Here is a 27,844-nt window from a genome sequence, read left to right as displayed (position 1 = left end):
GTGTGGCTACCACCAACGGGGAACGGTGGAGGCAGCTCCGTCGCTTCTCCCTCAAAACCCTGAGGAACCTTGGGATGGGAAAGAGATCCATCGAGGAGCGGATACAGGAGGAGGCCCAGTTCCTGGTGGAAGCACTGAGGAAAACGGAAGGTGATCATTTCCCCTCAGAAGGGGCGCTGTAAAATTTTATTTTGTAACATTATACAATAATAGTTGGATTAAGATGTTCTTCTTTGTTATATTAAAATAATCAATTTGTTGTTCAGTCGTTCAGTTGTGTCCAACTCTTCATGACCCCATGGACCAGAGCAAGCCATGAACGCCTATCTTTCACTGCCTCCCACAGTTGAAACAAAGTCATGTTAGTAGCTTTGAGAACACTGTCCAACTGTTATGTATTGAAGTTCTCACCCTAGGCCACTAGGGGTGTGTGTATATAGTTCATTCTGCTGCACTTTTCACTCAGGTCCGCATATGCAAAAGAAGGATGGTAAAGGACGTTCAGGGATTGGTTAACTGCGGAAAGTTGTTACTGTTGCTTTGTAGCTGAGTTCTATATAAGCAGGCTGCTGAGGCCTTCAGCTCAGTTCTGTTCCAGCCTGAGAATAAACAAGAGCTGTTTGGAAATCACTGTGTCGTCTGCTGTGTCCACCCACGACTTAACACCAACCATCTCATCCTCTGTTGTCCCCTTCTCCTTGTGCCCTCCATCTTTCCCAACATCAGGGTCTTTTCTAGGGAGTCTTCTCTTCTCATGAGGTGGCCAAAGTACTGGAGCCTCAACTTCAGGGTCTGTCCTTCCAGTGAACACTCAGGGCTGATTTCTTTAAGAATGGATATGTTTGATCTTTTTGCAGTCCATGGGACTCTCAGGAGTCTCCTCTAGCACCATAATTCAAAAGCATCAATTCTTCGGCGATTAGTCTTCTTTATCGTCCAGCTCTCACTTCCATACATTACTACTGGGAAAACCATAGCTTTAACTATACGGACCTTTGTTGGCAAGGTGATGTCTTTGCTTTTTAAGATGCTGTCTAGGTTTGTCATTGCTTTCCTCCCAAGAAGCAGGCGTCTTCTAATTTCGTGACTGCTGTCACCATCTACAGTGATCATGGAGCCCAAGAAAGTCAAATCTCTCACTGCCTCCATTTCTTCCCCTTCTACTTGCCAGGAGGTGATGGGACCAGTGGCCATGATCTTAGTTTTTTTGATGTTGAGCTTCAGACCATATTTTGTGCTCTCCTCTTTCACCCTCATTAAAGGGTTCTTTAATTCCTCCTCAGTTTCTGCCATCAAGGTTGTGTCATCAGCATATCTGAGGTTGTTGATATTTCTTCCAGCAATCTTAATTCCGGCTTGGGATTCATCAAGTCCAGCTTTTCGCATGATGAATTCTGCATATGTTAAATAAGCAGGGAGACAATATACAGCCTTGTCGTACTCCTTTCCCAATTTTGAACCAATCAGTTGTTCCATATCCAGTTCTAACTGTAGCTTCTTGTCCCACATAGAGATTTCTCAGGAGACAAATGAGGTGATCTGGCACTCCCATTTCTTTAAGAACTTGCCATAGGTTGCTGTGGTCGAAACAGTCAAATGCTTTTGCGTAGTCAATGAAGCAGAAGTACATGTTTTTCGGGAACTCTCTAGCTTTCTCCATAATCTAGCGCATGTTCGCAATTTGGTCTCTGGTTCCTCTTCCCCTTCGAAATCCAGCTTGCACTTCTGGGAGTTCTTGGTCCACATACTGCTTAAGCCTGCCTTGTAGAATAAAAGTTATCAATAATAAAACAGAAGGGGCGCTGTGTACTTTTTGACATTGTCACAGCAGAAGGCAAGGGAAACGATGTTGTAACTGAGGAATGGCTGCTCAGGCCCGAACCCTCATCCTGCCAAAACACCCACTGTGCTTTCCTCACAAGCATTCAGTCGCCTGTCAAATAAGTGGATCCGGCTTTGCTCCCTTGCACCTGCCCCATTGCCCACAGAGTTTGCCATCTGGTTTCAGGAGATGGCGTTAGTCCCTCCGGAAGATAGTGGCATATAAAGGATCTCCTTCCTCCTTGTGTTCCAGCCCAGATGTGCAAAAAAGGGGTTTAAATCACGGTGTGGGGATTGTAGATTTATGTAATCACAGAGGGGTCAATTGCAGCGCCAGATTCTGTGGTTTTCTGAGCACCCGGTGCCTTCCCTCAGAAACTCAGCCAGGTGGGAAGGGTATAAATAATAAATTATCATCATCATCATTATTATAAACCATGGGTAGTGTAAGGACATTTTTCTTTTGACCTCAAGATTCTGTCTCAAAATCACATGAGTTCCTCAAAGACATCCAACTGCTGTGGAATTAATAATTGAATGTTGTGTATAATGTGTTATTATGTAGGAATGCTGAAATGTGTCTGATAGTGTGTTCCTTTTGTGTTTAATTGTTTTGTTTTTATGTTTAATGTATAGTATATTGCATGCATTTTATGTTTCAATAGATCAGGCTATTGCATAGTCATGTATTTAGGTTAGACCAATTTATGACCACATTCCTTGTCTCACATGGTATTCCAACCTTCCCTACACATTTTAGATTGTTTTAGGTCATTTTATCAAGAAGAAACTTCAAGATCAAAACAGAACCCCAGATACATGAAGGTGTTTATGCTTTGATTTAGCAGGAATGGTTCCCTATAGGTTAAATTATTAATTTGGACCACTGCCTTTTTAGAATGGTTTTTCACAGTTTGGTTTGGAAAGTGAGAACCAGGGGCATATGTAAATTCTAATTGGACTTTGTTTGAATTGGACAAAGTGTATCCAAGGTGCCATTGGCTTTTGTCCCCTTAAATAGCAAGAGCGCAGGCCCACCCCTTTGAGAGCAGGACCAAAGCCACAGAGGCCCCACAGTTGGTCAGGGTGCGGCATTTCTCTCCAGGGAGTGTCACACCTAACCACATGGGGTAAAAAGGCTTTAGGTCAAGTCAATGCAAGCCCTTACACCAGGGATGCATGTTGATGGGTGTTGCTGTGGCATCAAGAGACCAGAGGACAGCTAGCTTTGACACCTGGGAACACAACACACACAAAAAAAAGAGAAAAAACAAAACAAACTGCATTTTCAGTCACAGGCGGACCTTTCTGGTAAATAAGCATAAACCACTATTGGAAATGATTCTCCCAAAGTGCTAGAATAGTAATTTAGTAACAAAATGTAGCATATGTTATTTTTACGTAATATCCTATGTCTCGCTAGGTACACTGATACACTTCCAAAGAGCCTTAAGAGGCGTGACATGCAAGTCCCTTTCAGGTTACATACACCCACACCTGGGAGGTTGGATGCCATGATAATATTCAGTGTATATAACATGCAGGACGAAAGGGGGGTGGGAAATATGTCTATCTCTGAACTGTAGTTCAGTGCGGAGAAAGGATTTGCGTTTCCTTCAGAACCTGATGCAAATCTATCTCCGAAGGGGGGAATGATACGGAAATTATGGGGGGGGGGGTCACCTAAGCAAAGTCTCCTCCTGAGTAAACTCATTTGGGGTATGGAGTGATGCCCTTAAGGGGACCCATCTCTGCCATGATCCAGTAGGCGAGAGACCACGTACACAGGGAAATGCCTCAGGAGGTAATCTCTGGGTGTTTCAGGCTAATATCCCTCAACCAGAATCCCATTGTTCTCTCCCAGATAAGTGCTCAAGGTATCCTTGCCAATACTTAACACCCATTCACACTTCTCAGGGCTATCTCCCTGATATTGCTCTGTTTCCCCCATATGCTAATCTTGTCTTTCCTGTTTTTCCTATATGCAAATCATGTATAACCCTTCCCTTTTGTGAGGTAGTGATGATGTAGTGATGATGTTTTCCAAACTGTATTCTGGGAGATGATAGGAGTTTTAAAAGTTCTTGTAACACTGTTCTGGGTGTGCAGTTTGACTGTAACCTATTGCGCAATAAACCCTGTCTTGTCCTTGCTCCAGTGGCTGGACTTCTTTTATTTAACTCCGCAGAAACCAGTGGGCCTATCCCTAAGGGCCAGGTGGCTGGGCAGTTCCACACCTGGGATTTTTTCCATAACAGTTGGTGCCGAAACCCGGGACTTGCGGTTCTCCCATGTTGCTGACTGGGGGCCCTGAAATCTTCAGCTGGCACCAGGCCATTTGCCTGGGAAGATCTTTTGGACCCCCGGCCATCTTCAGGGGCGGTAATTTGCAAGTCTCTAAGGAGCCAGCCGGGGAGCAAAGACAAGATCCAGCCGGCTTATTCATTGATCCCGGGATCCCAGCGCAGGACGCGTGAGTATAGGTTAAAGGGAAAAACCCAGTGCACTGGTGGGAGAGGGGTGGTGACTCCTGGCAACGAATTCTCTGCCCTCTTACCTGTTATTACTTCTTGCCTTTCTCTTGGTCCAGACCACAAAGCCTGTGGACCTTTGCTCAACTCGACAGGGGAGTTCTGAGCTCTATTACTTTCTCTCAAATTCTCTGGCCAGCCGCACCGAGACTGGGCCCGAACGTAAGACGGGGAGGACGGCCTAAACAACCACCTCACCGCTGTGGGCACCTTATCGAAAGCAAGGGGTCAGAGTTCTTTTTCATACTTCTGCCTGCCTTATCGGTGTGGAGCCCGAAGAATAAGTCGGGGAGGACGGCCTAAACAACCACCTCCCTGCAAACGGGTGTCCTGTCGACAGAAGGGGTTGGAAGGACTGTCTTCTATCCAGGGGCCACCCGATCTGGCACCACATTGAGTGGGCGTTCAGTAGGGTGTCCCCCCTTTTCTCAAGTTTGTGACAATAGGTAGGAGGTTGCCAGGAGGGAGAGCTTGGCCTGAGGGGCAGGACAAGGCAGAGTGGTAGATTGCACCCCTGGGAAAAGGAATAAGGAAGAAGAGGTCTGGGGAGGGAACCAGACGGTTGTTGAGGTGTACACGGAAGTTTAGTTGATAGGTTTAGTTGTTAAGTTTTCTTTTACATGTTACATGTTGTCTGTTATGTGTATGTGAGTCTGTTGTGTCTCTGTCATTTTGTTTTCCTTATGTAATTTCAGTGATCTTAAAAGGGCCAGAGAAAACCAGAAACAATTACAAAAATCCAGTCTGAGAGCATGTATGTTAGAAATCTTAAGAGAGTTGTGTTTTAAAACTGGCCATCAGACTGCCCTTCTTAAGTGTGCATAATTTAAAACTGCAAGCTTGCTTCAAATTTTTAGTTTAAAGAAACTATTTGGACCTGATCAACTTAAACATGATATGTTTTAACCCTTGATTAGGAGCCACCCAGAGTGGCTGGGGAGACTCAGCCAGATGGGTGGGATGTAAATAATAACTTATTATTATTATTGAATATAAAACTGAGGTGTGAGCAAATATTTATTATTCAAGAGAGGCTCCAAAAGTGTCTCTCCAAGTGGTAGGAAAATCCCCTGAAGGGGTTTGACTGTGTTCTGAGAGGGGGATTCCCCCCCTTCCTTTTGCAACTAAACAGGAAAGAAATCTGTACCTAATGAGAAATGTTTAGTTGCAACGTAAGTTTATGAGAGCTAGTCTACTATTGTGTTCTAGTCTACTTTGGAATGTGCTGTGAATTTAGCCTAATGTTTCTGCTGCAGACAGCCAAGTTGAGTATAACTGCTCTCGCAAGCTAAACTGCAGCGCCTGTAATTTCATTAAGCCTTAGGTAGGTCTCCCTTTGAGAGAGAAATGTGGTTGCTGTTGTTCTGAGGAATTGTTATGACTATATGCCTATGAAAATATGGTGTTCCTTCTAGGAAAAGTGTTATTAAGGGTAGAAGCTTCCATAGCCAGCAATTGTCTATCTGAGTCCAGTTTTAACTTTGATTTGGTTGGACAGAAGGGTTATTGTAAGGCTCCCAATATCGGTCTGTAAGATCAGCCAGGATTAACTAGCCCTTTTCTTGGAAAATGCCCCTTCAGTTTCTGTCTCTTTCTGGTCCCCAAATCGGAGTTTGCCCAGGTTCTCCTTTTGAGTTTGTCAGCCTTAGAAATTGGCCATAGCTTCTTAAGGGTGCACAGTTAAAAAAAAAAAATGTGTGAGGGCTTGATCAACCCAAAAACATGGCAAATATTGGAATGGGTGGAAGTGGTGTGTAAAGATTTGTTGTTTTAAAGAGACTGTAGAAGGCCATTTCCCCCCCCCCCCTCCAAAGAGTAAAAGAGGGTGCAATACACAATTTTCCTGCTGCAGAAGTCTTAAGTTTTACAAGATAAACTGCAGTGTCTGATTTTCATCAGCCTTAAGCCTTAAAACAACAACAACAACAACAACAACGAGGTAGTACAAAACTTGTGAACCCTGTAATTTAGGGGGTTGGACTGGATGACCTCAGGGTCCTTCTTTCAACTCCCACTTTATAGCTATGTGGAAGGCCATGTGTCTGCAAGCATTGGAGGGTAATTTTTAAATCCTGGTGTGGTGGTGGGTTGAAATTCAGCCCAGCTTTCCGAGTTAAGAGGAGAGTGTTGTGTTTTGTTTTTTTTAAAGGAGTGATTATCTAAGTTTTACCATTTCACCTATTATTTAAGTTTTAAAGTTTAAGCACACACATACAAAATTGACCTTCCCTATAAGAGCCATTTTCCCATACATGAGGGGGGCAGAGAGTTTAGTCTGCCTTGGCTAAAATCACTGAGAATATTTGAATTTTATGAATTCTGACTCTCTGGCCATTTTTACTCATATATAAGGGAGCAGGTATTCTGCTAAATGACCAGAGGGGGTGCACACAAAATAATGATAGCCCACATTTAATAGAGATCTGTACCCCGAAACCTGTAGATAAAGGAGGCATAGCTCCCAATTTAGTTTGCCTGGGGTATGAGATGTTTATTTGATACCGTAAACATGATTAATTAGTGCTGAGACTTCATTATTAGGAATTTAATTTGACCAAACTTAGCTAGGTTTGTCTGAATGCTGAAGTTCTAATTATTTAAAGTTTAAGATTTATAAGCCCATTTCCTAAGCAGTGAGAAACAGGAAATGTGTCAGAAAATGTCTTAGGACGAAACCCTAGAAAAATGGATTTAAACTGACCAAACCGAAATTTAATTTGACCAATTTCATTGCTGTTTGGTTAGGGGTGTGAATTGCTAGGTTTCTGTTTAAAAATCCCACCCTGCTCTTTAAAAATCTACTCTTCACGCTTACCTTCCTTTATTCAAGGTAATTTAGCCAATGGATACAATTCTTTCAAATGGTACAATAGGTTTCTAAATCATGAACTCTGTACATGCACAGAGGCTACTGACAAAGTTTAGCCCTGCAGGGAGATTGCTGCAGAAGCCACCTGAAGAACAAGAACAGAATTAAGTATTCGGGCTTTAAAATCCTAACATGCCAAATTCTTTCAATAGGTAAAAATGAGTGCTCTCTCAGGAGCACTATTCTTTCTTTTCTTTTCTTTTCTTTTTTGAAAAAGGGGGGGATTAAGTACTGAACCATTGCAAGTTAGGAGGTTGCCATTCCAAATCTAACATGCAAAATTCTTTCCACAGGTAAATATCCCAGCACTCTAGTTCATCTCTTTAGTAGTTTTTTTCCCCTTCTGTTTTGTTTTGTATGTATGTATGCCTATGCATTTTATCCACAGCACATCCTGACAGATTTTCACAGGCAATAATTTTCCTTTTACATCAGGATACTGAGATCCAGGGTGCAGAAAAAAAAAAATTGCAGTTCTTTCAGAACCTTAAATGCAAATTCTATTTCTGAGTGGGGATGTTAAGGAATGGGGGAGGGGCACCTAAAGGTAAATTGCCGTCTTCTTTTTATTCTACCACTGATTTGCACCTTTGGTCAAATGCTTCCTCTGAAATCCACTCAGGTGATAAGACTATGCAAAACGAAGGTTCTATTGTTCTTTCCCAGTAGGTACTCACTCTTTGCATTTGACTCCAAGCATTCTCTCTTATGTTAATCTGCTATAACCCTTTCCTCTCTTCATAACAAGTTTGAATCCCTGCTAATAATCCCTGCTATGTTAGTTTACTTCCCTATATTTTTAGGCTACAAATAATCTGCTTTTCATTTATTAAATTAGTTCTCCATTATGTCTATGAAATTGATCTAAGCACAACCAAGTATTCTTTTATTGGTGTTATTTTTGCTATTAACATTCTAGCTGATGTTGTCACATAAACAAACATTTTTTTTGTTTCATTTGGGAACCATTGTTAGAAATTGTGTTTTTTATCATTTATTTTTGGTTCCTCATAGGTCATTTTTTATTTTGGGGACATGTCATTTGTTGCATCTCCTAAACTTATGGTTGATATTTATTTATTTATTTTTGACTAACTTGGATGGGGTCAGGTACCATCTATAAGTTTGTTTGTTTTTCCTTCATAAAGTTCTTTTTTATCAGATAGCACATTGTTTAATGTGGATCTAATTTTTAATTTTGTTTCCTTTTAATATTTTTACCTTTTGAAAAAAAAGAATCCAAACAAACTAAGTAGGTACTAACAGTAATTATATAGAAATATGATGATAATATTGAAATAATTAAAATGCTTAATGCATCAAGATTTTTTTGTTTGCAGTTTCCCAGGAGGACTCCGGGAGATTTTTTTATTTTTTTTTTGCTTTTACTTATTCCCTTGATAACTATGTCCTTAAGCCCCCAAACCCTACCCCTTACAGGATATCCCTTCTACAGACGTTAATGCAGACCCAATGATGGAAAACCCTCAGCCCAATTCCATGTGACCACAAGACTAGCTACCTCCTGCAACAGCAGCAGCAACAACAGCAACAAGACTTCAGAGTTTTCAGAGTGGCCACAGCAATCTCCTTCCAAAGGACATAAGACTGAGGGGGGTTTGGGGGAATTAACAAAGGGGGGAGTTGAATTGTAAGGACATTTTTCTTTTGACCTCAAGATTCTGTCTCAAAATCACATGAGTTCCTCAAAGACATCCAACTGCTGTGGAATTAATAATTGAATGTTGTGTATAATGTGTTATTATGTAGGAATGCTGAAATGTGTCTGATAGTGTGTTCCTTTTGTGTTTAATTGTTTTGTTTTTATGTTTAATGTATAGTATATTGCATGCATTTTATGTTTCAATAGATCAGGCTATTGCATAGTCATGTATTTAGGTTAGACCAATTTATGACCACATTCCTTGTCTCACATGGTATTCCAACCTTCCCTACACATTTTAGATTGTTTTAGGTCATTTTATCAAGAAGAAACTTCAAGATCAAAACAGAACCCCAGATACATGAAGGTGTTTATGCTTTGATTTAGCAGGAATGGTTCCCTATAGGTTAAATTATTAATTTGGACCACTGCCTTTTTAGAATGGTTTTTCACAGTTTGGTTTGGAAAGTGAGAACCAGGGGCATATGTAAATTCTAATTGGACTTTGTTTGAATTGGACAAAGTGTATCCAAGGTGCCATTGGCTTTTGTCCCCTTAAATAGCAAGAGCGCAGGCCCACCCCTTTGAGAGCAGGACCAAAGCCACAGAGGCCCCACAGTTGGTCAGGGTGCGGCATTTCTCTCCAGGGAGTGTCACACCTAACCACATGGGGTAAAAAGGCTTTAGGTCAAGTCAATGCAAGCCCTTACACCAGGGATGCATGTTGATGGGTGTTGCTGTGGCATCAAGAGACCAGAGGACAGCTAGCTTTGACACCTGGGAACACAACACACACAAAAAAAAGAGAAAAAACAAAACAAACTGCATTTTCAGTCACAGGCGGACCTTTCTGGTAAATAAGCATAAACCACTATTGGAAATGATTCTCCCAAAGTGCTAGAATAGTAATTTAGTAACAAAATGTAGCATATGTTATTTTTACGTAATATCCTATGTCTCGCTAGGTACACTGATACACTTCCAAAGAGCCTTAAGAGGCGTGACATGCAAGTCCCTTTCAGGTTACATACACCCACACCTGGGAGGTTGGATGCCATGATAATATTCAGTGTATATAACATGCAGGACGAAAGGGGGGTGGGAAATATGTCTATCTCTGAACTGTAGTTCAGTGCGGAGAAAGGATTTGCGTTTCCTTCAGAACCTGATGCAAATCTATCTCCGAAGGGGGGAATGATACGGAAATTATGGGGGGGGGTCACCTAAGCAAAGTCTCCTCCTGAGTAAACTCATTTGGGGTATGGAGTGATGCCCTTAAGGGGACCCATCTCTGCCATGATCCAGTAGGCGAGAGACCACGTACACAGGGAAATGCCTCAGGAGGTAATCTCTGGGTGTTTCAGGCTAATATCCCTCAACCAGAATCCCATTGTTCTCTCCCAGATAAGTGCTCAAGGTATCCTTGCCAATACTTAACACCCATTCACACTTCTCAGGGCTATCTCCCTGATATTGCTCTGTTTCCCCCATATGCTAATCTTGTCTTTCCTGTTTTTCCTATATGCAAATCATGTATAACCCTTCCCTTTTGTGAGGTAGTGATGATGTAGTGATGATGTTTTCCAAACTGTATTCTGGGAGATGATAGGAGTTTTAAAAGTTCTTGTAACACTGTTCTGGGTGTGCAGTTTGACTGTAACCTATTGCGCAATAAACCCTGTCTTGTCCTTGCTCCAGTGGCTGGACTTCTTTTATTTAACTCCGCAGAAACCAGTGGGCCTATCCCTAAGGGCCAGGTGGCTGGGCAGTTCCACACCTGGGATTTTTTCCATAACAGTAGGCAACCTAAGGCCCCTGGGCTGGATCCGGTCCCATTGCCTTCTAAATCCGGCCCACAGATGGTCCGGGAATCAGCGTGTTTTTACATGAGTAGAATGTGTAGAATAATTAAAATGCATCTCTGGGTTATTTGTGGGGCATAGGAATTTGTTCATCTTCCCCCCTCAAAATATAGTCTGGCATCCTACAAGGTCTGAGGGACAGAGGACCGGCCCTTGCTGAAAAAGCTTGCTGACCCGTTATAAACCTTGGGCTTGTCTGTCTCCGTTCCTTCTTTCCTCAGAGACTTAAGGGGTGAGATGTCTGGTGAGGAACCAAACGAGTCCTGGTATTGTTTATGTGGAGGAAAAAAAATGCCATTTTCCTCTCTCCTCAGACCAGACAAGGGATGTGAGCAAACTGTGAAGAGAACAGGCAGCTTTCCTCTAGGCGAGGCCTTTCCCCCCTTCCCTGCCATGAAGAGGCAGATGAATGCCAGGATCAAAATGGCTGCCTTTATGCCAGGAGCTGCCTCTTCCTTTCTCCCTTTCTCTCTCTGCTCAAGGCCTGGAGGGTCAGGGGAGCCTTTCCAAGGCCATGGGCCTTTAGAGGGCCACAGGAGTTGCCTCAGGATTTTTTTTTTTAATGAGGATTCAAAATGTTCTCCTCCCCTCTTTCTCTCCCCCCCCCTCGAGTAAGCCCTTCTCAATGGCCCTTCTAAACAGTTACCATCTGAAATAAATTAATCACGATACACGCCTAATGAGTCCCTGAGGAATTTGGAAGGTTCCCCAGAGGATGGCTTGGAATTGCATTGCTGGGTGAAGCTGCAAGATGGCCTTGTCCCTTTTCCTTGTTTCCTTAGGCTGTTCCCTCAGCTACGGAAAAGGCATAGCTGCTTCTCTTTTACCACAGCTTTCCAAGTCATTGTCTTAAGGAACTCTTGAAATTCACTCTGTAGAGTTTCATTTTCTGGGCCACAGTTTACACATGAAATAACCCAGATGCCATTCTGTGTTTTCGGCCTACGCCTTGACAGTTTAATATTAAAAAAGGGTGTATTCTTTAAAATATTTTTCTTCTTTCCTTTCTTTGACAAAAAGTCCCTCTGGAAAGTTTCAAAGTTTTTAATAGAATTGAGGAGAGTTTCTATATCTTGCCTAATTAAAAGGAAGGACAACCCCCAAGATTTCTAGTATTCCCTTTAAACAGTAGAAATATGGGGCTGGCCGGTTCTGCACTGGCTCCCACGGCATGCCAAGTTCCTGCCCATGTGCAGAGGTTTATTTGGCTTCATTTAGCTGGAGAAGCTTTGTTTGCATATTTCTGGCTGCTGTTAAAACATTCAGGATCCTTTTTAGCTAAATGCACCAGTGTCCGTTAGGCATATTTCTTTCTCTTGAGGAAGGCAACCCTGTTTAGGGAAGTTTTAAAAGTTTTATTGTGTTTTTAATATTTTGTTGGGAGCTGCCCAGAGTGGCTGGGGAAACCCATCCAGATGGGTGGGGTATAAATAATTATGATATGATATGATATGATATGATATGATATGATATGATATGATATGATATGATATAATTAATTACTATTCCTTTGACCACAGGATGCATCCTGGCATCTTAGGTAAAGTTGTCTCCATTTTCTGCCTCTGCAGGGCACCCGTTTGATCCAACCATCCACCTCAGTCACGCCGTCTCCAATGTTATCTGCTCTGTGGTTTTTGGCCAGCGGTTCGAATATGAAGACAAACAGTTTGTCTTTTTACTTGAGGTGATCAACAAATGCTTCTGGGAACTGCTTTCCACATCGTCGCAGGTAATGGAGGCACCTGTTCACCTGAGACAAGAGAATTCATCCATGGCCTCCTGTAACCTGGTTATTTCATGCCCTCCACTTTTTCCGTTTTTATTTGGGTGTGGGTTGGGAGGGCATAGTACATTTGCATGGGGTCCAGAGCATGGGGTGCAAGACAATGAGGAAGCTTATACAGTTACATCTGTTTTTTTTTTTCAAAGATGAAGAATTTTTTCCCACGCCTGATGCGGATCCTGCCTGGGCCTCACCAAAAAATGCCCAAGTACGTGAAGGAGTTAATAAACTTCGTCTCTCAGAGGGTCCAGATCCACCGGGAATCCTTCGATCCAAATTGCCCCCGGGACTTCATTGACTGTTTCCTGGCCAAAATGGAGCAGGTACTTGTAGGGGGGAACCCCCAGTCATTGGAGGTTGACCTTCTCACGAGTCTTTGTGCTGACATAAATGGCTCATCCAGACTTCCTTTTGTGCCGCATTTCTAGGCACAGCTCCACACTTGAAAGCACTGTCTAAATGTTCCCCCTTTTCTTTTTGGCCCTATGATTTCTCCATTACAATCTACTCCTTGTCAATGAATCGGAGCAAACAGCAATCCATGGAAAAACCTAAATTTCTATTTATTCTTATCCAGCATCAGGGGGTGGAGGAAGGTGGGGAGCAGTGGGTGTGGGCCGCCCTCGGTGTCACCACTGAGGGGAGTGAGAAAATGCCAGGTGGCACTCACTGCGGGGCCTGCGGCGCACCCGAGCCACGCATTTCTCATGGGAGAGATGTGGTGACTTGGGCGTCCGCTGGCTCTGTGATGCCCAAACGGTCAACCCGCTGCCTCCCCCCAGTTGTAGGACAGCTGAGTAGGAGGAGGCAGGCAGACTCCGGAGGCCCCGCGGTGCACCCTGCCCCTGGGCGCGCCATCCCTGGGCACGTCGTCCCAGGCACCTGAGTGGCTTCCTCCGCCAATGTCCAGCATTGAAAAGCGGGTTTTCCTGGGGAAAGTGGCAGAGCTAACAACCAATCAAAAAGTGATTGGCTCTGGAGTTTTAAAGCACAGACCTCTGCCTAGTAAGCACGGGGCAAAAGGTAAGTCTGGAAGACCCCCAAGTGTGGCTTCCTTCATGAAAGGGGCATGGGATGAGAAAGAGCCCAGAAAGCGAGAAGTCTGTGGGACTTAACACCATGCTTTCTCCACTGAAGAATGATGTACACACAAACAGGAAGCATCCAAGGATGGTGTTCAAAAAAGAACTTCGTTTTCCCAAAAGATGGGTTCTTCATTGACACAATTTGCCCAACGTGGTTTGGCCAATAATGCCTCTGTCAGCAGCTTATCCAAAAAGATAATAATATAATATTTATTAAACTATTATTCAACCACCCTGTAAAATAGTTTAAAAACTTACAATGGATTAGAATAAAAATTCTATTGAGTCAGATATCTAGAGCAGGGGGACTAGAAACAGCTGCCACAACACAGTGTAAAAATGAAAAAAAAAACAGCCAAAGGCCAAAGCACTTCTTGGTTCTTTACTAAACCAAGCTCAAAAGTATCTGCTGTCAAAATAAATTGAAAGGGCAAAATCTCATAGCAGGACCACCTCAACCAGTACACTTAAATATTTTCTGTCAAGCACAGATGTCTTTTCATTAACTCGTATCCAGTCGATATCATTCAAGAAATGTATAAACCAAAATCTTTCTATATAATAGAGGTTGATAATATACAGCATAACTGATCTTTCATAATTGACCTAAATATACGGAAACGAAATCCTGCTGGCCATACACCAGCCTTCTGCAGGCATGCTGATTGGCTCCTGGTTTGATAACATTGCTCTCTTCTTTCTCCTCTTCTTCCTTCCCGGTAAGAAGAGGAGAAAGAAGAGAGCAATGTTATCAAACCAGGAGCCAATCAGCTCTTCTTTCTCCTCTTCTTCCTCCCTGGACTTCCGGCGAGGACGCCATTGCGGGCGGTTGTGGGTCGCTTCGGCAGCGAGGCGACCCAGGCCGGCCCGGGGGTAGGAGCCCCGCTACCGCACAGCGGGGCTCCGTTAAACCGCGGGTCGAGCGTCCCGCGGAAAGGGCACTCCAGCGAGCCCGCTATGGCGCTGAACCCTTCTCCCGTTCCCCCTGTAAAGGGGGGGCGGGAGTGAAGGGACAACGGCGCCGGGCTGTGGAGACATGCCCCAACTGGGCCGGTGAAGCGGCGGCCACCATCCTCGATGAGCGAGATCGTTCTACCTTACTTAAAAGAAAAAAAGAAGAAACCCGCAGGCCGTGAGTACTGGAATAATTGGACCTAAATTTCCTGATTTTTGGCGCTCCGGGAGGTATGCTAAAAAGGAAGCCCGTTCCTCCCTTTGTTTAAAGAAGAAATAACTGTTTCAGATGGTAACTGCTGCTGCAGTAGTGGATACAAAGTTTTGATGCAGTGTTTCTTTTGACAAGTGTGATTGACTGAACCCCTTTTAGGGGAGTTAAATCGGTGGAAATATTTATTCTTGAAGCTGCTGGAAGGTAATCTTTTCACCCTGACTCCAGGGAAAATGGCTGCGGAAACTTATGTTTAAAGATGGGAAAATACTGAAACTTGATACCCTATGTCCTCTTCTACCATGTTTGGTTTCGTTTTCAAGTTGGCTTTAGATTCTGGACTGACTCATGAACAAAGGATTATTCTTTTGAACTTAGAATTGACAAATCAGAAATTAAACCTGTTGAACCAGGATGTCAAAGAAAGGTTATATCCCACAGCAAAGACTTTTGAGAACATTGTTAAATTGGAAGAAAACCTTGGTAGGGAACTTAAGGAAATGTTTGAAATGCAAAGTGCAATGTCCATGCAACTCTGAGAATATGAAAAATCCTGCTGGGGTGAGAGACCCAGGATTAGAAGACAATTTATATCCAATTTCTGGGGTGAGAGCCCGGAAATGATGGGAAGAAGATTTGTGTATCTACGATCAGAAGATGATTGGAACTTTGAAATGGAGATGCTGGAAGGTGATGATTTGTGTATCCTGATGCTCCCTGCAAGGATGTTTATGGACTATGTCTGGAACTGTGGATTTATAGAAAAAGAGGACATTCTGGACAATGGTGTTGGAGTAAAATGGAGAAATGCCTCGGGGGAGACCCCGAGATGGCGAAGGAAAATGGTCAGAAAAGGAATAGGGTGAAATATTTAAAACATAACTAGGATGGCTTACTATGGTACCCTGAAGTCGGTGGGTTAAGATTTTAAGATTTTGAACTAATGAAGAGATATGTTAATTTTTTTATCAGCAGCAGTTTAAATGAAATAAGATATATGATGTGAGTTAAGAAGTAATAGGTTAGTTTGAGGTAAAATTAAATATTAAGAATTGTGTTTAGATTTGTGTTAAGAATTGTGTTAAGAATTGTGTTTAGATTTTTTTTTGGATGATATAAATTTTAAAGATGAGAAGTTATTAAAGTAAATTAGAAGGGGAACCAAAGGAGAGAAAACGGGGGAAGTCACCGAGTACAGATTCAAACAAGAATATTTTTTTTTTGTACTAAACAAGAAAAATAATTATTGGTGTTTTACTGGTGGTTGGTATTTGTTGCTTATTATGTTTTGATTGTTGTGTTTATGTTGTTGTATGTGTTTTGTTGTTCTTTGTTTTGAATAAAACCAATAAAATTCTTATTTTACTTCTTCCTCCCTGTGTCAGGAGAAAGAGAACCCAACTTCGGAATTCCATAATGAGAACTTGGATGTTACGGTTCTTCACCTGTTCTTTGCAGGGACAGAGTCAGTCAACACCACCCTCAGATATGGACTTCTCATCCTCCTCCGATACCCAGAGATAGAAGGTGAAAAAACAAGACTGAATCTTCCTGCCTCACTTTTGTTGCCTGTCTTTTGGGTTGGCTTACAGGTTCCTTCCTTGCCAAATACAGCAGGACTCCCTTTTAGCAATAACCTATGAAAGTTCCACTGGTACAAAACCCAAACTCTAGCCTGCCCAGGTCCTTCCTTTGATCACCCCGGGGCTGGAACACCTATGGCAAGCTCTCCTACTATTCTGGGGTTCACACTGGAACAGTGGTGGTTTGATGTGAAATTGCTACTGGGAATAATCTGGAGTAGTTTTAGACCATTCCTAGCAGCTTCTTGAGGTGATGGGGTAGGTTGTTGGCTTTTGCATGACTGGAAGGTAGCCAACTGTCCAGTGTTAAGAGAGTCACACTTGTTGCTCCATCCACTTTTGGCTTTGGTTCTACCCACCATTGTCATGTGCTCCCTGAAAGGTTCTACACAAAAGACTACGGTCCCTGGTTCCAAAAAGGTCTTCCTTACCCCCAGTCTAGCCCCTTCTTATCTGCTTTGACTAGCAGCAGCACCCCCAGACTCTCAGGTTCTTTCCTTCTTCTTTTTTTAAAGAATTTTATTAAGTTTCCAAACAATAAAAAACACAAACATTGCAAATAAACACTACAAACAATGCCAAAAAATATAAAAACAATACAAAATACTAAAAAGAAAAATACTAAAATAACAATAATCATCATATTCCTTAACATTGTTAATTGACTTCCTCACATCCTCTCCTTCTGCGTTCACTGTATATTATCATTAGTAATTTCTTAAAATTATATAATCATCATTTATATCTAATCTTATTCTAAGTCTATTTTCATTATTATACTTCTGTCTTTCTTTTTCTTATATACTTTCTATATCTGTAGCCTATCTAGTCTTCTAGTTCAATTCTCAAATACTAATCTATTAAGGAAAATAGAAACATCATCTCCCCACCCCACCCCACCCTCCCACCCATCCCACCCACTTCCTCCCACCCTCTCCCTAATGTCTCAACAACTAAAATTGATCTGTAAAAATGTTTTATGGAAAAATACGAGAGACATTACACACACTTTGTAAACCAAGAAAATCTTTAATAAAAAAAAAAAAAATAAAAAATACTAATCTTAGCATAAGTTTTCAAATATTCTTTAAATTTCTTCCAATTTTTCTGTACCGCCTCATCCCTCTGGTCTCCGAGTTTCCCGGTCAGTTCTGCAAGTTCCATATAGTCCATCATTTTCATTTGCCATTCTTCTACCGTAGGTATGTCTTCAGTCTTCCAGCTTTTAGCTAGTAAAGTCTTTGCAGCTGTTGTGGCATACATAAAGACTGTCCTGTCCTCATTTGGGATTTCATGGTTTACAATGCCCAGTAAGAAGGCCTCTGGTTTCTTAATAAATGTGTTTTTCAACACCTTTTTCAATTCATTATATATTTTCTCCCAGAAGTCTCTTACTTTCGGGCATGTTCACCACATATGAAAAAAGTACCTTCTATTTGTTTGCATTTCCAGCATTTCTTACACGAACCATGATATATTTTAGCCAACTTTACCGGTGTTAAATACCATCTATATATCATTTTCATGACATTCTCTCTCAATGTATTACATGCTGTAAATTTTATACCAATTTTCCACAATTTCTCCCAATCTTCTAACATGATGTTATGTCCTATGTCTTTAGCCCAATCAATCATTACTGATTTTACCATTTCGTCTTTTGTGTGCCACTCTAGCAGTAAATTATACATTCTGGAAAGATTTTTGGTCTTAGGTTCTATCAATTCCATTTCTAACTTGGATTTCTCTGACTGAAAGCCATATTTCTTATCCAACTTACAAAATTCATTTATCTGATAATATTGCAGCCAGTCAAATACTTTCCCTTTCAATTGTTCATAACTTTTCAATTTATAATTTTGTCCTTCTGTTCTAAAATATCTACATATTTTGGCCAATCACTTTCCATATTTATTCTTTTGTGGGCTTTAGCTTCTAATGGTGATAACCACCTAGGTGTTTTTCTTTCTAATAAATCTTTATTTCAGATCCAAACCTGATACAAAGCATTTCTAATAATATGGGATTTAAATCCTTTATGCGCCTTAATCTTACCATACCAAAGACATACACGTCAACCAAAAACATTATCATGAGTTGGACTTCCGGTGGAGTGCCATTCCGTTCAGAAATCTCGCTCTGAGGTTCTCCGGCACTGTCAGGTGGGGGGTGCCGTAACCGCGCTACGGACCCCCAGAAAAACTTCAGGTCGAGAGTCCTGAAGACGTGGTGATCCACCGGGTGCCCTTAGGCTCCTCCTTTACTCCCCGGTAAACCCCTGTAGGGGTTGCCGAGAGCGAATGAGGTGGTACGCGTGGGCACTGTGGATTGAGCACTAGCCTGGCTCCACGAAGCTGCGACCGCTGACGGAATTGAGCGCTTCATTCTTCCCGAAAATTTGGACATTTGGACATTAAAATCAGCCGTGCCGTGAGTAAAAGCTGCAAATTTTATATATCTGGAAAGATTCGGCAAAGTGGGGGATCTAAAAGGGAATTCCATCCCCCCCCAACTGCGGCAGATAGAAAGTAAAGACACTGCCTGAAGCCGCAAAGATTTCTTTCTTGTCATTTGCGAACTACCTGCTCGTAACTGAGACACCCCCCCCCCTGAGGACAGGGACGAGGGGGGGTGTAAAATTGACTTTGATTCCCTGTGGATTACAAGTAATTAAGTTTAAAAGGCACCGCTCACCCTCTGGAATAAGGAGACCATGGTCAGTTAGCGGGCAACCATTGTGACGTCACAATAGACTGAGCTTTTGCTACTTTCGCTTCCGACTTGGATACTTTGAACTATTACAAAGCCCTTAAAGTTACATTTAAGGTCTTTTTGGATTGCAACAAGTAACCCTTTGGGATTATGGTGCTGGAGGAGACTCTTGAGAGTCCCATGGACTGCAAGAAGATCAAACCTATCCATTCTCAAAGAAATCAGCCCTGAATGCTCACTAGAAGGACAGATCCTGAAGTTGAGGCTCCAGTACTTTGGCCACCTCATGAGAAGAGAAGACTCCCTGATGTTGGGAAAGATGGAGGGCACAAGGAGAAGGGGACGACAGAGGATGAGATGGTTGGACAGTGTTCTCGAAGCTACTAACATGAGTTTGGCCAAACTGCGAGAGGCAGTGAAGGATAGGCGTGCCTGGCGTGCTCTGGTCCATGGGGTCACAAAGAGTCGGACACGACTGAACGACTGAACAACAACAACAACAACAACCCTTTGGGAAAAGGTTGGGTTTTTAACCTCTCTGACTGGACTTTCTTGTCTGATAATTGCTAAAAAATGGATTTTTAAGACTGTCTTTTCCTGATCTGTCAAACGACTGCTGTAACCTAATAGGATTGTTTAAGAATTCAGCCTTGAAGTAAACTGTCCTTGGATTGAAGGAAGTTTCCCAGAGGCGGAAAGACAAAACTACAACTGTGTAACCTTGAGTCTCCAGCTGCAGAGTTCCTTTGTGATGCAAAAAGATAAAGAAGCTGGGACACCATCAAGCCAAACTGTAACAAGGGCAAAAAAGTATGAAAGGAAAGGATCTTTAAAGTAAAAAACATTTGAGGAACAGATCTTGGCAGCTGTTGCAAATCTAAATGATAATTTGGAATCAAGTGTTTGAAGATTGACAGAAAGCATAAAATTGGTGGAACAATGTGTTAAAGACAATACTGAAAGTACTAAACAGAACACTGAAAGCATTAAAAAAAATGGACAACACCTAACAACAATGAAAACAAATTGATCAAACAAAAGTTCGAGTGGCAGATTTGGACCAAAGACTGGAAAATTTAGAGGCGGGGAGAGTCTCAAATTTAGAAAAACAACAGGAAGCAGCACAAATTTCAATTGTGACTTTACAATTAAAGGAGAGAGAACAAAATTTGAGATGGAGAAATCTCCCTGAATTGGAGCAAGAAAACTTAAAGGATTATGTAGTAAAGGAGTTTGCAAGCTTCTGGGAACTGGAGGAAGAACAACTGGCTGCAACAATAGTAAAGGCCTATAGGTTTGGAGCTAAAGGAAAAAAGAGTGCTAAAGTAGTAAATGACTGTATGGTTGTATTTCAAAACAGAGAACAAAGAGATGAGATATTAAGCCTACATCATAATAAAAACTTGATAATACAGAATCAACCAGTTGTACTCTTTAAAGACATTCCTAGATATTTAAAGCACTGGAGACAATGGAAGGATTTGGGCAAGTTGCAGGTTTTAGATTGAACAAAGCAAAAACTAAGGTTTTGATTAAGAACTTAACAATATTAGAAAGAGAAAAGCTACAAACTATAACAGGGCTGAACTTTGTCCCTAAAGTGAAATACCTGGGTGTGAATATGACTGCAAAAAATCTAAACCTGTACAAAGACAATTATGATAAAATGTGGAATGAGATAAAAAGGGATTTAGAAGTATGGATAAGATTGAAGTTATCTTTGTTGTATTACCTAAGATGCTATTTTTATTCCAAGTCTTACTGATTATTGACAGAATGGATTGTTTTAAGAGATGGCAAAAAGAACTATTGAAATTTATCTGGCAGGGGAGAAAACCTAGAATTAAATATAAGATCTTGACGGATTCTAAAGATAGAGGGGGATTCTCCCTGCCAGATTTAAAGATTTACTTTGAAGCTGCAGCTTTTTGCTGGATGAACGATTGGTTTATGTTAAAAGATACAGGTGTGTTAGATTTGGAAGGACATGATAATGTATTTGGATGGCATGCATATCTTTGGTATGACAAGATTAAGGCCCACAAAGGTTTTAAATCCCATATAGTGAGAAATGCTTTGTTTCAGGTTTGGATGAGAAATAAAGATTTGCTAGAAAGGAAAACCCCCAGGTGGTTGTCACCTATAGAAGTTAAAGCCCACAAAAGGATGAATATGGAAACTAATTGGCTAAAATATGAGGACATTTTAGTTCAAGAAGGAGATATCTATAAATTGAAAAGTTATTAACAATTGAAAGGGAAAGTATCTGAAAGGTTACAATATCACCAGATAAATGAACTCTATAAACTTGATAAGAAATATGGCTTTCAGTCAGAGAAATCCAAGTTAGAAACGGAATTGATAGAACCAACAACTAAAAATCTTTCCAGAATGTATAATTTATTGCTAGAGTGGCACACAAAAGATGAAATGGTAAAATCGACAATGATTGACTGGGCTAAAGATATCGGACATAATATTATGTTAGAAGACTGGGAGAAATTGTGGGAAATAGGTATAAAATTTTCAGCATGTAATACTTTGAGAGAGAATATTATGAAAATGATGTATAGATGGTATTTAACACCGGTAAAGTTAGCAAAAATGTATCATGGTTCATGCAAAAAATGTTGCAAATGCAAGCAAACTGAAGGTACCTTTTTCCATATGTGGTGGACATGCCCGAAAGTAAGAGACTTCTGGGAGAAAATATATAATGAACTTAAGAAGGTGTTGAAAAACACATTTACTAAGAAACCAGAGGCCTTCTTACTGGGCATTGTAAATCACGAAATCCCTTTAAAAGACAGGACAATCTTTATGTATGCCACAACAGCTGCAAGGATTTTACTAGCAAAGAACTGGAAAACTGAACTGATACCGACAGTAGAAGAATGGCAGATGAAAATGATGGACTATATGGAGCTCACAGAACTGACCGGGAAACTCCAAGACCAGAGGGGACGACGCGGTGGAGAAAGAATGGAAGAAATTTAAAGAATATTTAAAAATTCATGTTAAGATCACTATTTAAGAAGAGAGCAGGCAGACTTGATAGGCTACAGATTTGAAATTATTATAATGTATAAAAATAGATAGAAGTTGTGATAAGGAAAATAGATTAGGCTACTAAATTTGATTACTTAGTAAAGATGGATTTAAAATGTTAAGAACTTACTAAGGATGATACACAGTAAACGCAGAAGGTGAGGATGAGAGGAAATCAACAAACGATGATATGGAACTTTTTGATGTTTTTTATTATCTTTGTATTTTCTTTTTGTGCTTTTGTATTGTGTTTTTGTATTTTTTGTTATTGTTTGTAGTGTTTGTAGGTTGTGTTAGTTTTGTATAAAACCAATAAAATTTTAGTAAAAAAAAACAAAAACATTATCATGTTCTTCCAGATCTAAAATATCTGTGTCTACTAATGTAAATCAGTCTTTCAACCAACAAAAGGCTGCTGCTTCAAAATAGATCCTTAAATCTGGCAGGGAGAATCCCCCTTTTTCTTTTGAATCTGTTGAAGTATTGTATTTAATCCTGGGCTTCTTCCCCTGCCAGATAAATTTCGATAAATCCTTTTGCCATCTCTTGAAACAATCCATCTTATCAATAATCGATAGGACTTGAAATAAAAACAACATCTTTGGCAATACATTCATCTTAATAACAGAAATTTGGCCTAACAAAGATAATTTCAATCTTGACCATATTTCCCAAGTCCCTTTTTACTTCATTCCACAATTTATCATAATTGTCTTTGTACAGGTTTAGGTTTTTTGGAGTCATATTTACGCCTAGGTATTTCACCTTATTGACAAAGTTCAGCCCTGTTGAAATCTATAAAAAGACAAAAAACAGTCACGGGATATAATGACCAAAAAAGTATAAAGAACTCAGCCATGACAATCCCTGAAACGAGATGGAGATACTATAAGGATATAAACCCAAACTAAACTAAACTTAAATCCAAAAAATTGGGGTGAGTGCCCCTAAATAGCTATATGACAAGTTAAACAAGAATATATACAACTTATAAATCAAACTGAAAACCCTAACGAGATGCCGGCTCTTTTCTCGTTTCACTGGATGTAGTCTGTTTCCTCAGAGGGAAATTAATTCTAGAGACTATAGGAAAATGAAAAAGGCTTTCAAGGCTGCAAAAACATAAAGGACTCAAGAGCAGTAGGGGGAATTTCTCCCAAACTGTTTAATATAAATTGAACTAAGGTTAGCTAACCTAAACGGTGTGAAAAAAAACAAACAAAACTCATTAATTTGAAAGAATGAAGCCACACAGGCTCCTACAACAAGCTTCTACAGATACATGATCAAGACTTGTGTATATGTAATTTAACCATCGAACAAAAAGAATTTACCATCCCTCATACCAACAGAGTGATTAAACTAGAAAATTTTACAAACTGTAACTCTCAAGGCATAGTTTGGGTTTATCTCCTTATAGTATCTCCATCTCGTTTCAGGGATTGTAACAGCTGAGTTCTTTATACTGTTGAAATCTATAGCTTTCCTCTTACTAGAGCTGTTAGGTTCTTAGTTAACACTTTAGTTTTGGTTTTATTCAGTTTAAAACCTGCAACTTGCCCAAATGTCACTATTATCTCCAGTGCTTTGACAGCACTGGTTTCTGGGTCTTGTAAAGTCAAAACTAAGTCATGGAGAATGGTTCTTTCCATCACCTTCTACATTAATCCTTTAATTGGAGATGCCAGAAAAAGAACCTTCTGTATGCAAAGTATGAGCTCCATTTTGATTTTACTTTCTACACTGCTCCGATATAAAATATATCAGAATTGGAGAATAGCCTCTACCAAAGACATCATGGAACTTTGAAGAAGCACAGACTCAGAATGAAAGGGAGACATGTTTGGCAAATGCTCACCGTGATCAACCCCTGCCCAGAAACCTATGTCCCCACTGTGGAAGGACGCATGGATCCAGAATTGGCCTCCACAGTCACTTATGGACACATTACAGTATTAAGACCATATTCATGGAAGACAACCTTAATCGGCTACAAGTGATCGCCAAGGAAGAAAGGATATCAAAAATCTTTTGAGCCAAGGTTCCAACTATAAATGCATATATCTAATTACCTCCCGTGAGGGATGCGGGTGGCGCTGTGGGTTAAACCACAGAGCCTAGGGCTTGCTGATCAGAAGGTCGGCAGTTTGAATCCTCGCCACGGGGTGAGCTTCCGTTGCTCGAGAGCCAGTGTGGTGTAGTGGTTAAGAGCGGTAGACTCGTTATCTGGGGAACCGGGTTCGCGTCTCCACTCCTCCACATGCAGCTGCTGGGTGACCTTGGGCTAGTCACACTTCTCTGAAGTCTCTCAGCCCCACTCACCTCACAGAGTGTTTGTTGTGGGGGAGGAAGGGAAAGGAGAATGTTAGCCGCTTTGAGACTCCTTCGGGTAGTGAAAAGCGGGATATCAAATCCAAACTCTTCTTCTTCTTCTTCTTCTTGGTCCCAGTTCCTGCCCACCTAGCAGTTCGAAAGCACGTCAAAGTGCAAGTAGATAAATAGGTCCCGCTCCGGTGGGAAGGTAAACAGCGTTTCCGTGCACTGCTCTGGTTTGCCAGAAGCAGCTTTGTCATGCTGGCCACGTGACCCAGAAGCTGTACGCCGGCTCTCTCAGCCAGTAATGCGAGGTGAGCACTGCAACCCCAGGGTTGGACAAGACTGGACCTAATGGTCAGGGGTCCCTTTACCTTTAACCACCTCCCACTGCCTGGGTACCACCGTATATAGTTTTATTTTTATTTTTTTATTAAAAAATTATAAATTTTTCAATTTTAAGCACAAATCATTACATGGTTAATTTTTTCATACTCCCCCCTCTCCCACCGAGGAGAGCAAAATATCCAAACCCCCCTCCCAAAGGAGCGCATATAATATCATTTCACATTTAACCCATCATTTTGCATAAATCATTGCTTGGTCCTGACCCTTTTTCCTGGGCCAGGTATTTCTACTCCTTTAAATTCATCTTTAAATTGACTTCCTCGAATCCCCCCCCCCTGTTGACTTCAAAATGAAACATATTTCCCAGTTTTCCAATCATCTTCTATTCTAATTTACACTACATTACTTTCCTCCTTATCTCTTTTAAAATTGTTAATGCATCAAACTTAATTACTAATATTCTCTTCTCTACCTCGGCCTCAATATACTTCTGAACTTTTCTGACTCCTTAACCAATTTTATCTATTCTAACAATACTTTTAAAAAACTACATGCCTTTTTCTATTCCCTTCCCTCCCTCCGGCCTCAAAAATTTTGGCTAATAATTTTTTTTTTACACCGTATATAGTTCATAGAATCATAGAGTTGGAAGAGACCACAAGGGCCATCCTGTCCAACCCCCTGTCAAGCAGGAAACACCCTGTATTACCCCTTCTCTCTTCTTTACAGCAAAGGTCCAAGAGGAGATTGACCGGGTCATTGGGAGGAACCGCAGCCCCTCCTTAGAGGACCGGAGTCAGATGCCCTTCACAGATGCTGTCATTCATGAGATCCAGCGGTTTATAGACCTTTCCCCAGTGCCACCTCCTCGTTCAGTGACCTGCGACACACATTTCCGAGGCTTCAGCATTCCCAAGGTGCGGTGAGCCATGTGGCCAACAGAAGCATTAGTGACAGGTCAAAAATCCTACCTGCAGGTGTACAGATGGAGCTGTGCACATGCGTGTTCGCACCTCCCTGTGAAAGAGTAGGAAGCTGCAGTGGCCTAGATGGTTGTGGTTCCACTTCCCAACATTTACAAGAAGCAGAAGGAGATGAAACTCGAGTAATAATCAGTGAGGCAGGATGCTTGTGGTGCAAATCCCGCCTAATGGACAGAAAAGCAGTCCCTCATCACTGTGGAAGGGCTTTAGTATGGCAGCAAACTCAGTCACACACAACATCCTGTTTTAATTGTGCTGTCTTACCTTAAATACCCTCAGCTATCTTCACTCCTGCATGCGAGGAGGTTTAAACTAACTACACTACGTGTTTCTAATTGTATTATTAATGCAGGAAGTTCGAGAGGTTTCAGCTGTAGGTGGGTCTGGCACAGGGCCAAAGGCCAAATACAGGATAAAGAGGAAACAGAGGGCCCGGAACTGGATCAGTTGCAGTAATAGTAGTAGTAGTAGTAATAGAATTAATAATAATAATAATAATAATAATAATAATAATAATAATAATAATAATAATAATAATAAATTTCTTAATTCCACCCCACCCATCTAGCTGGGTTCCCCCAGCCACTCTGGGTGGCTTTCAACAGAACATTAAAAACATTTTAAACCTTCAAAGTCCATGTTGCCATTGGTAGAGGCTACTCTCCAATTCTGATATATTTTATATATCAGTAACCATTGCTTTTGGGGTCTCTGTCTTTCCTCTCCAGGGAACCGCAGTAGTGCCATTCCTGTCATCCTCCCTGCATGACCCCCAGCACTTTGAGACACCAAGGAAGTTCAATCCTCGTCACTTCCTGGATGAAAGAGGGTCCTTCAAGAACAATGAGGCCTTCCTCCCATTTTCAGCAGGTATTGCACATCAGCTTAATGGTAGGCAGGAACACATGAGAGGGCTGCCTCCGCTAAACCTTAGAAGGAATTAAGGATGTGAAGGAGGAAAGAAAGAGTGAGAAGGGCAAGGATGTCGGGTTAATTAATAGGAAAATAAGTCTTGGATTGAGCATTGGGTTAGGAGGAATGACGTTTTAAAATTAATATTATTATTAAAATTATCAGGCCAGTGCAGAACTTGTCTGTGGCCCGGGGCAGGAGTCTTTGGTCAGCTGGGAGTAACAGGGTGTTCCTGGCATGGCAGCGTAAGTCTGGTGGGGGCCCCTGGCCAGCTTATCATTCGGAAGCCCAGGGCAAGTGTCCCCAGCTGCCCCTCCCACCCTTTGCACGGGGCTGAATATTATTACTATTAAATTTGTATACTGCCCTCCATCCGAAGATCATAGGGCATTTCACAACATAAAAAATACAAAATGGAAACACAAAATACATAATAAAATCCTATTTTTTGTTTCCCCAGGGAAAAGGGTCTGCCTTGGTGAAGGTTTGGCCCGTACGGAGCTCTTCCTATTCTTCACAGCGGTGTTGCAAAACTTCCACCTAGAATCCCTCCAGAAGAGGGAGGAAATAGACATTTCACCGGATGTGCGAGGCAGTTCAAAGCTTCCCCGGCCTTATAATCTGTGTGTGGTTCCGCGGTAAATGGTCCCTGCTGTATGAGTGCTGAGATATTTGGGGGATGCTGGTGCCTCTTCTATCTCTGTCTATGATTGGGAGATAATATTAACACAATGAAGGTTCATGGCTGAAAAATTGCTTTGAAAAATACTGTGACTAAAGTGTGTTATGTGTAGATCTCAATATAAAAGGAGTCTGCCCTGCTTGCGCTTCTTCTGTTCTTGATTTTTCTCATGGTATAAAAAGAGGAGAGTATTAACTGGGAGAAGAAAGCAACAATTGTACATCAGCAGGCTCTCTTATATGTACCTCAAATGTGGAAATAGAGTCTATGGAGATTAGAGAACTGATTTTCGGAATGAAAGCGGAAATGAATGAGAAAATGGACTCTTTAAATGATAAAATGGATAAGATGGGGAATAAAATTGAACAAAATCTGAAAATGATTGAGCAGAATTCCAAAGCAATAGTAGATCTGAATAAGCAAATTTACAGAACTGTCTTCGAGAAATAAAGAAATGGAGAAAGAATCCCAAATCATG

The 27,844-nt window shown here is 41.3% G+C and overlaps 1 protein-coding gene across 1 annotated transcript in view; it reads left to right on the top strand.

The window, feature by feature from the left end:
• LOC117051852 (cytochrome P450 2B1-like) overlaps positions 1 to 27,541 on the top strand; it is a 30,970-nt gene extending 3,429 nt beyond the window's left edge. Inside the window, exons 3-9 of the mRNA XM_033158548.1 lie at positions 1 to 150; positions 12,318 to 12,478; positions 12,679 to 12,855; positions 16,171 to 16,312; positions 25,519 to 25,706; positions 26,501 to 26,642; positions 27,145 to 27,541. Of these exons, the coding sequence (XP_033014439.1) occupies positions 1 to 150; positions 12,318 to 12,478; positions 12,679 to 12,855; positions 16,171 to 16,312; positions 25,519 to 25,706; positions 26,501 to 26,642; positions 27,145 to 27,326 (1,142 nt within the window). The 3' untranslated portion in view covers positions 27,327 to 27,541. The remainder of the gene's footprint in view (positions 151 to 12,317; positions 12,479 to 12,678; positions 12,856 to 16,170; positions 16,313 to 25,518; positions 25,707 to 26,500; positions 26,643 to 27,144) is intronic.
• Positions 27,542 to 27,844: the final 303 nt, after the last annotated feature.

This window comes from Lacerta agilis, chromosome 8 (genome assembly GCF_009819535.1).
Source record: "Lacerta agilis isolate rLacAgi1 chromosome 8, rLacAgi1.pri, whole genome shotgun sequence".
NCBI lineage: Eukaryota > Metazoa > Chordata > Lepidosauria > Squamata > Lacertidae > Lacerta > Lacerta agilis.
Note: the sequence above shows the minus strand (reverse complement) of the source record. Positions and strands in the feature narration are given on the sequence as shown.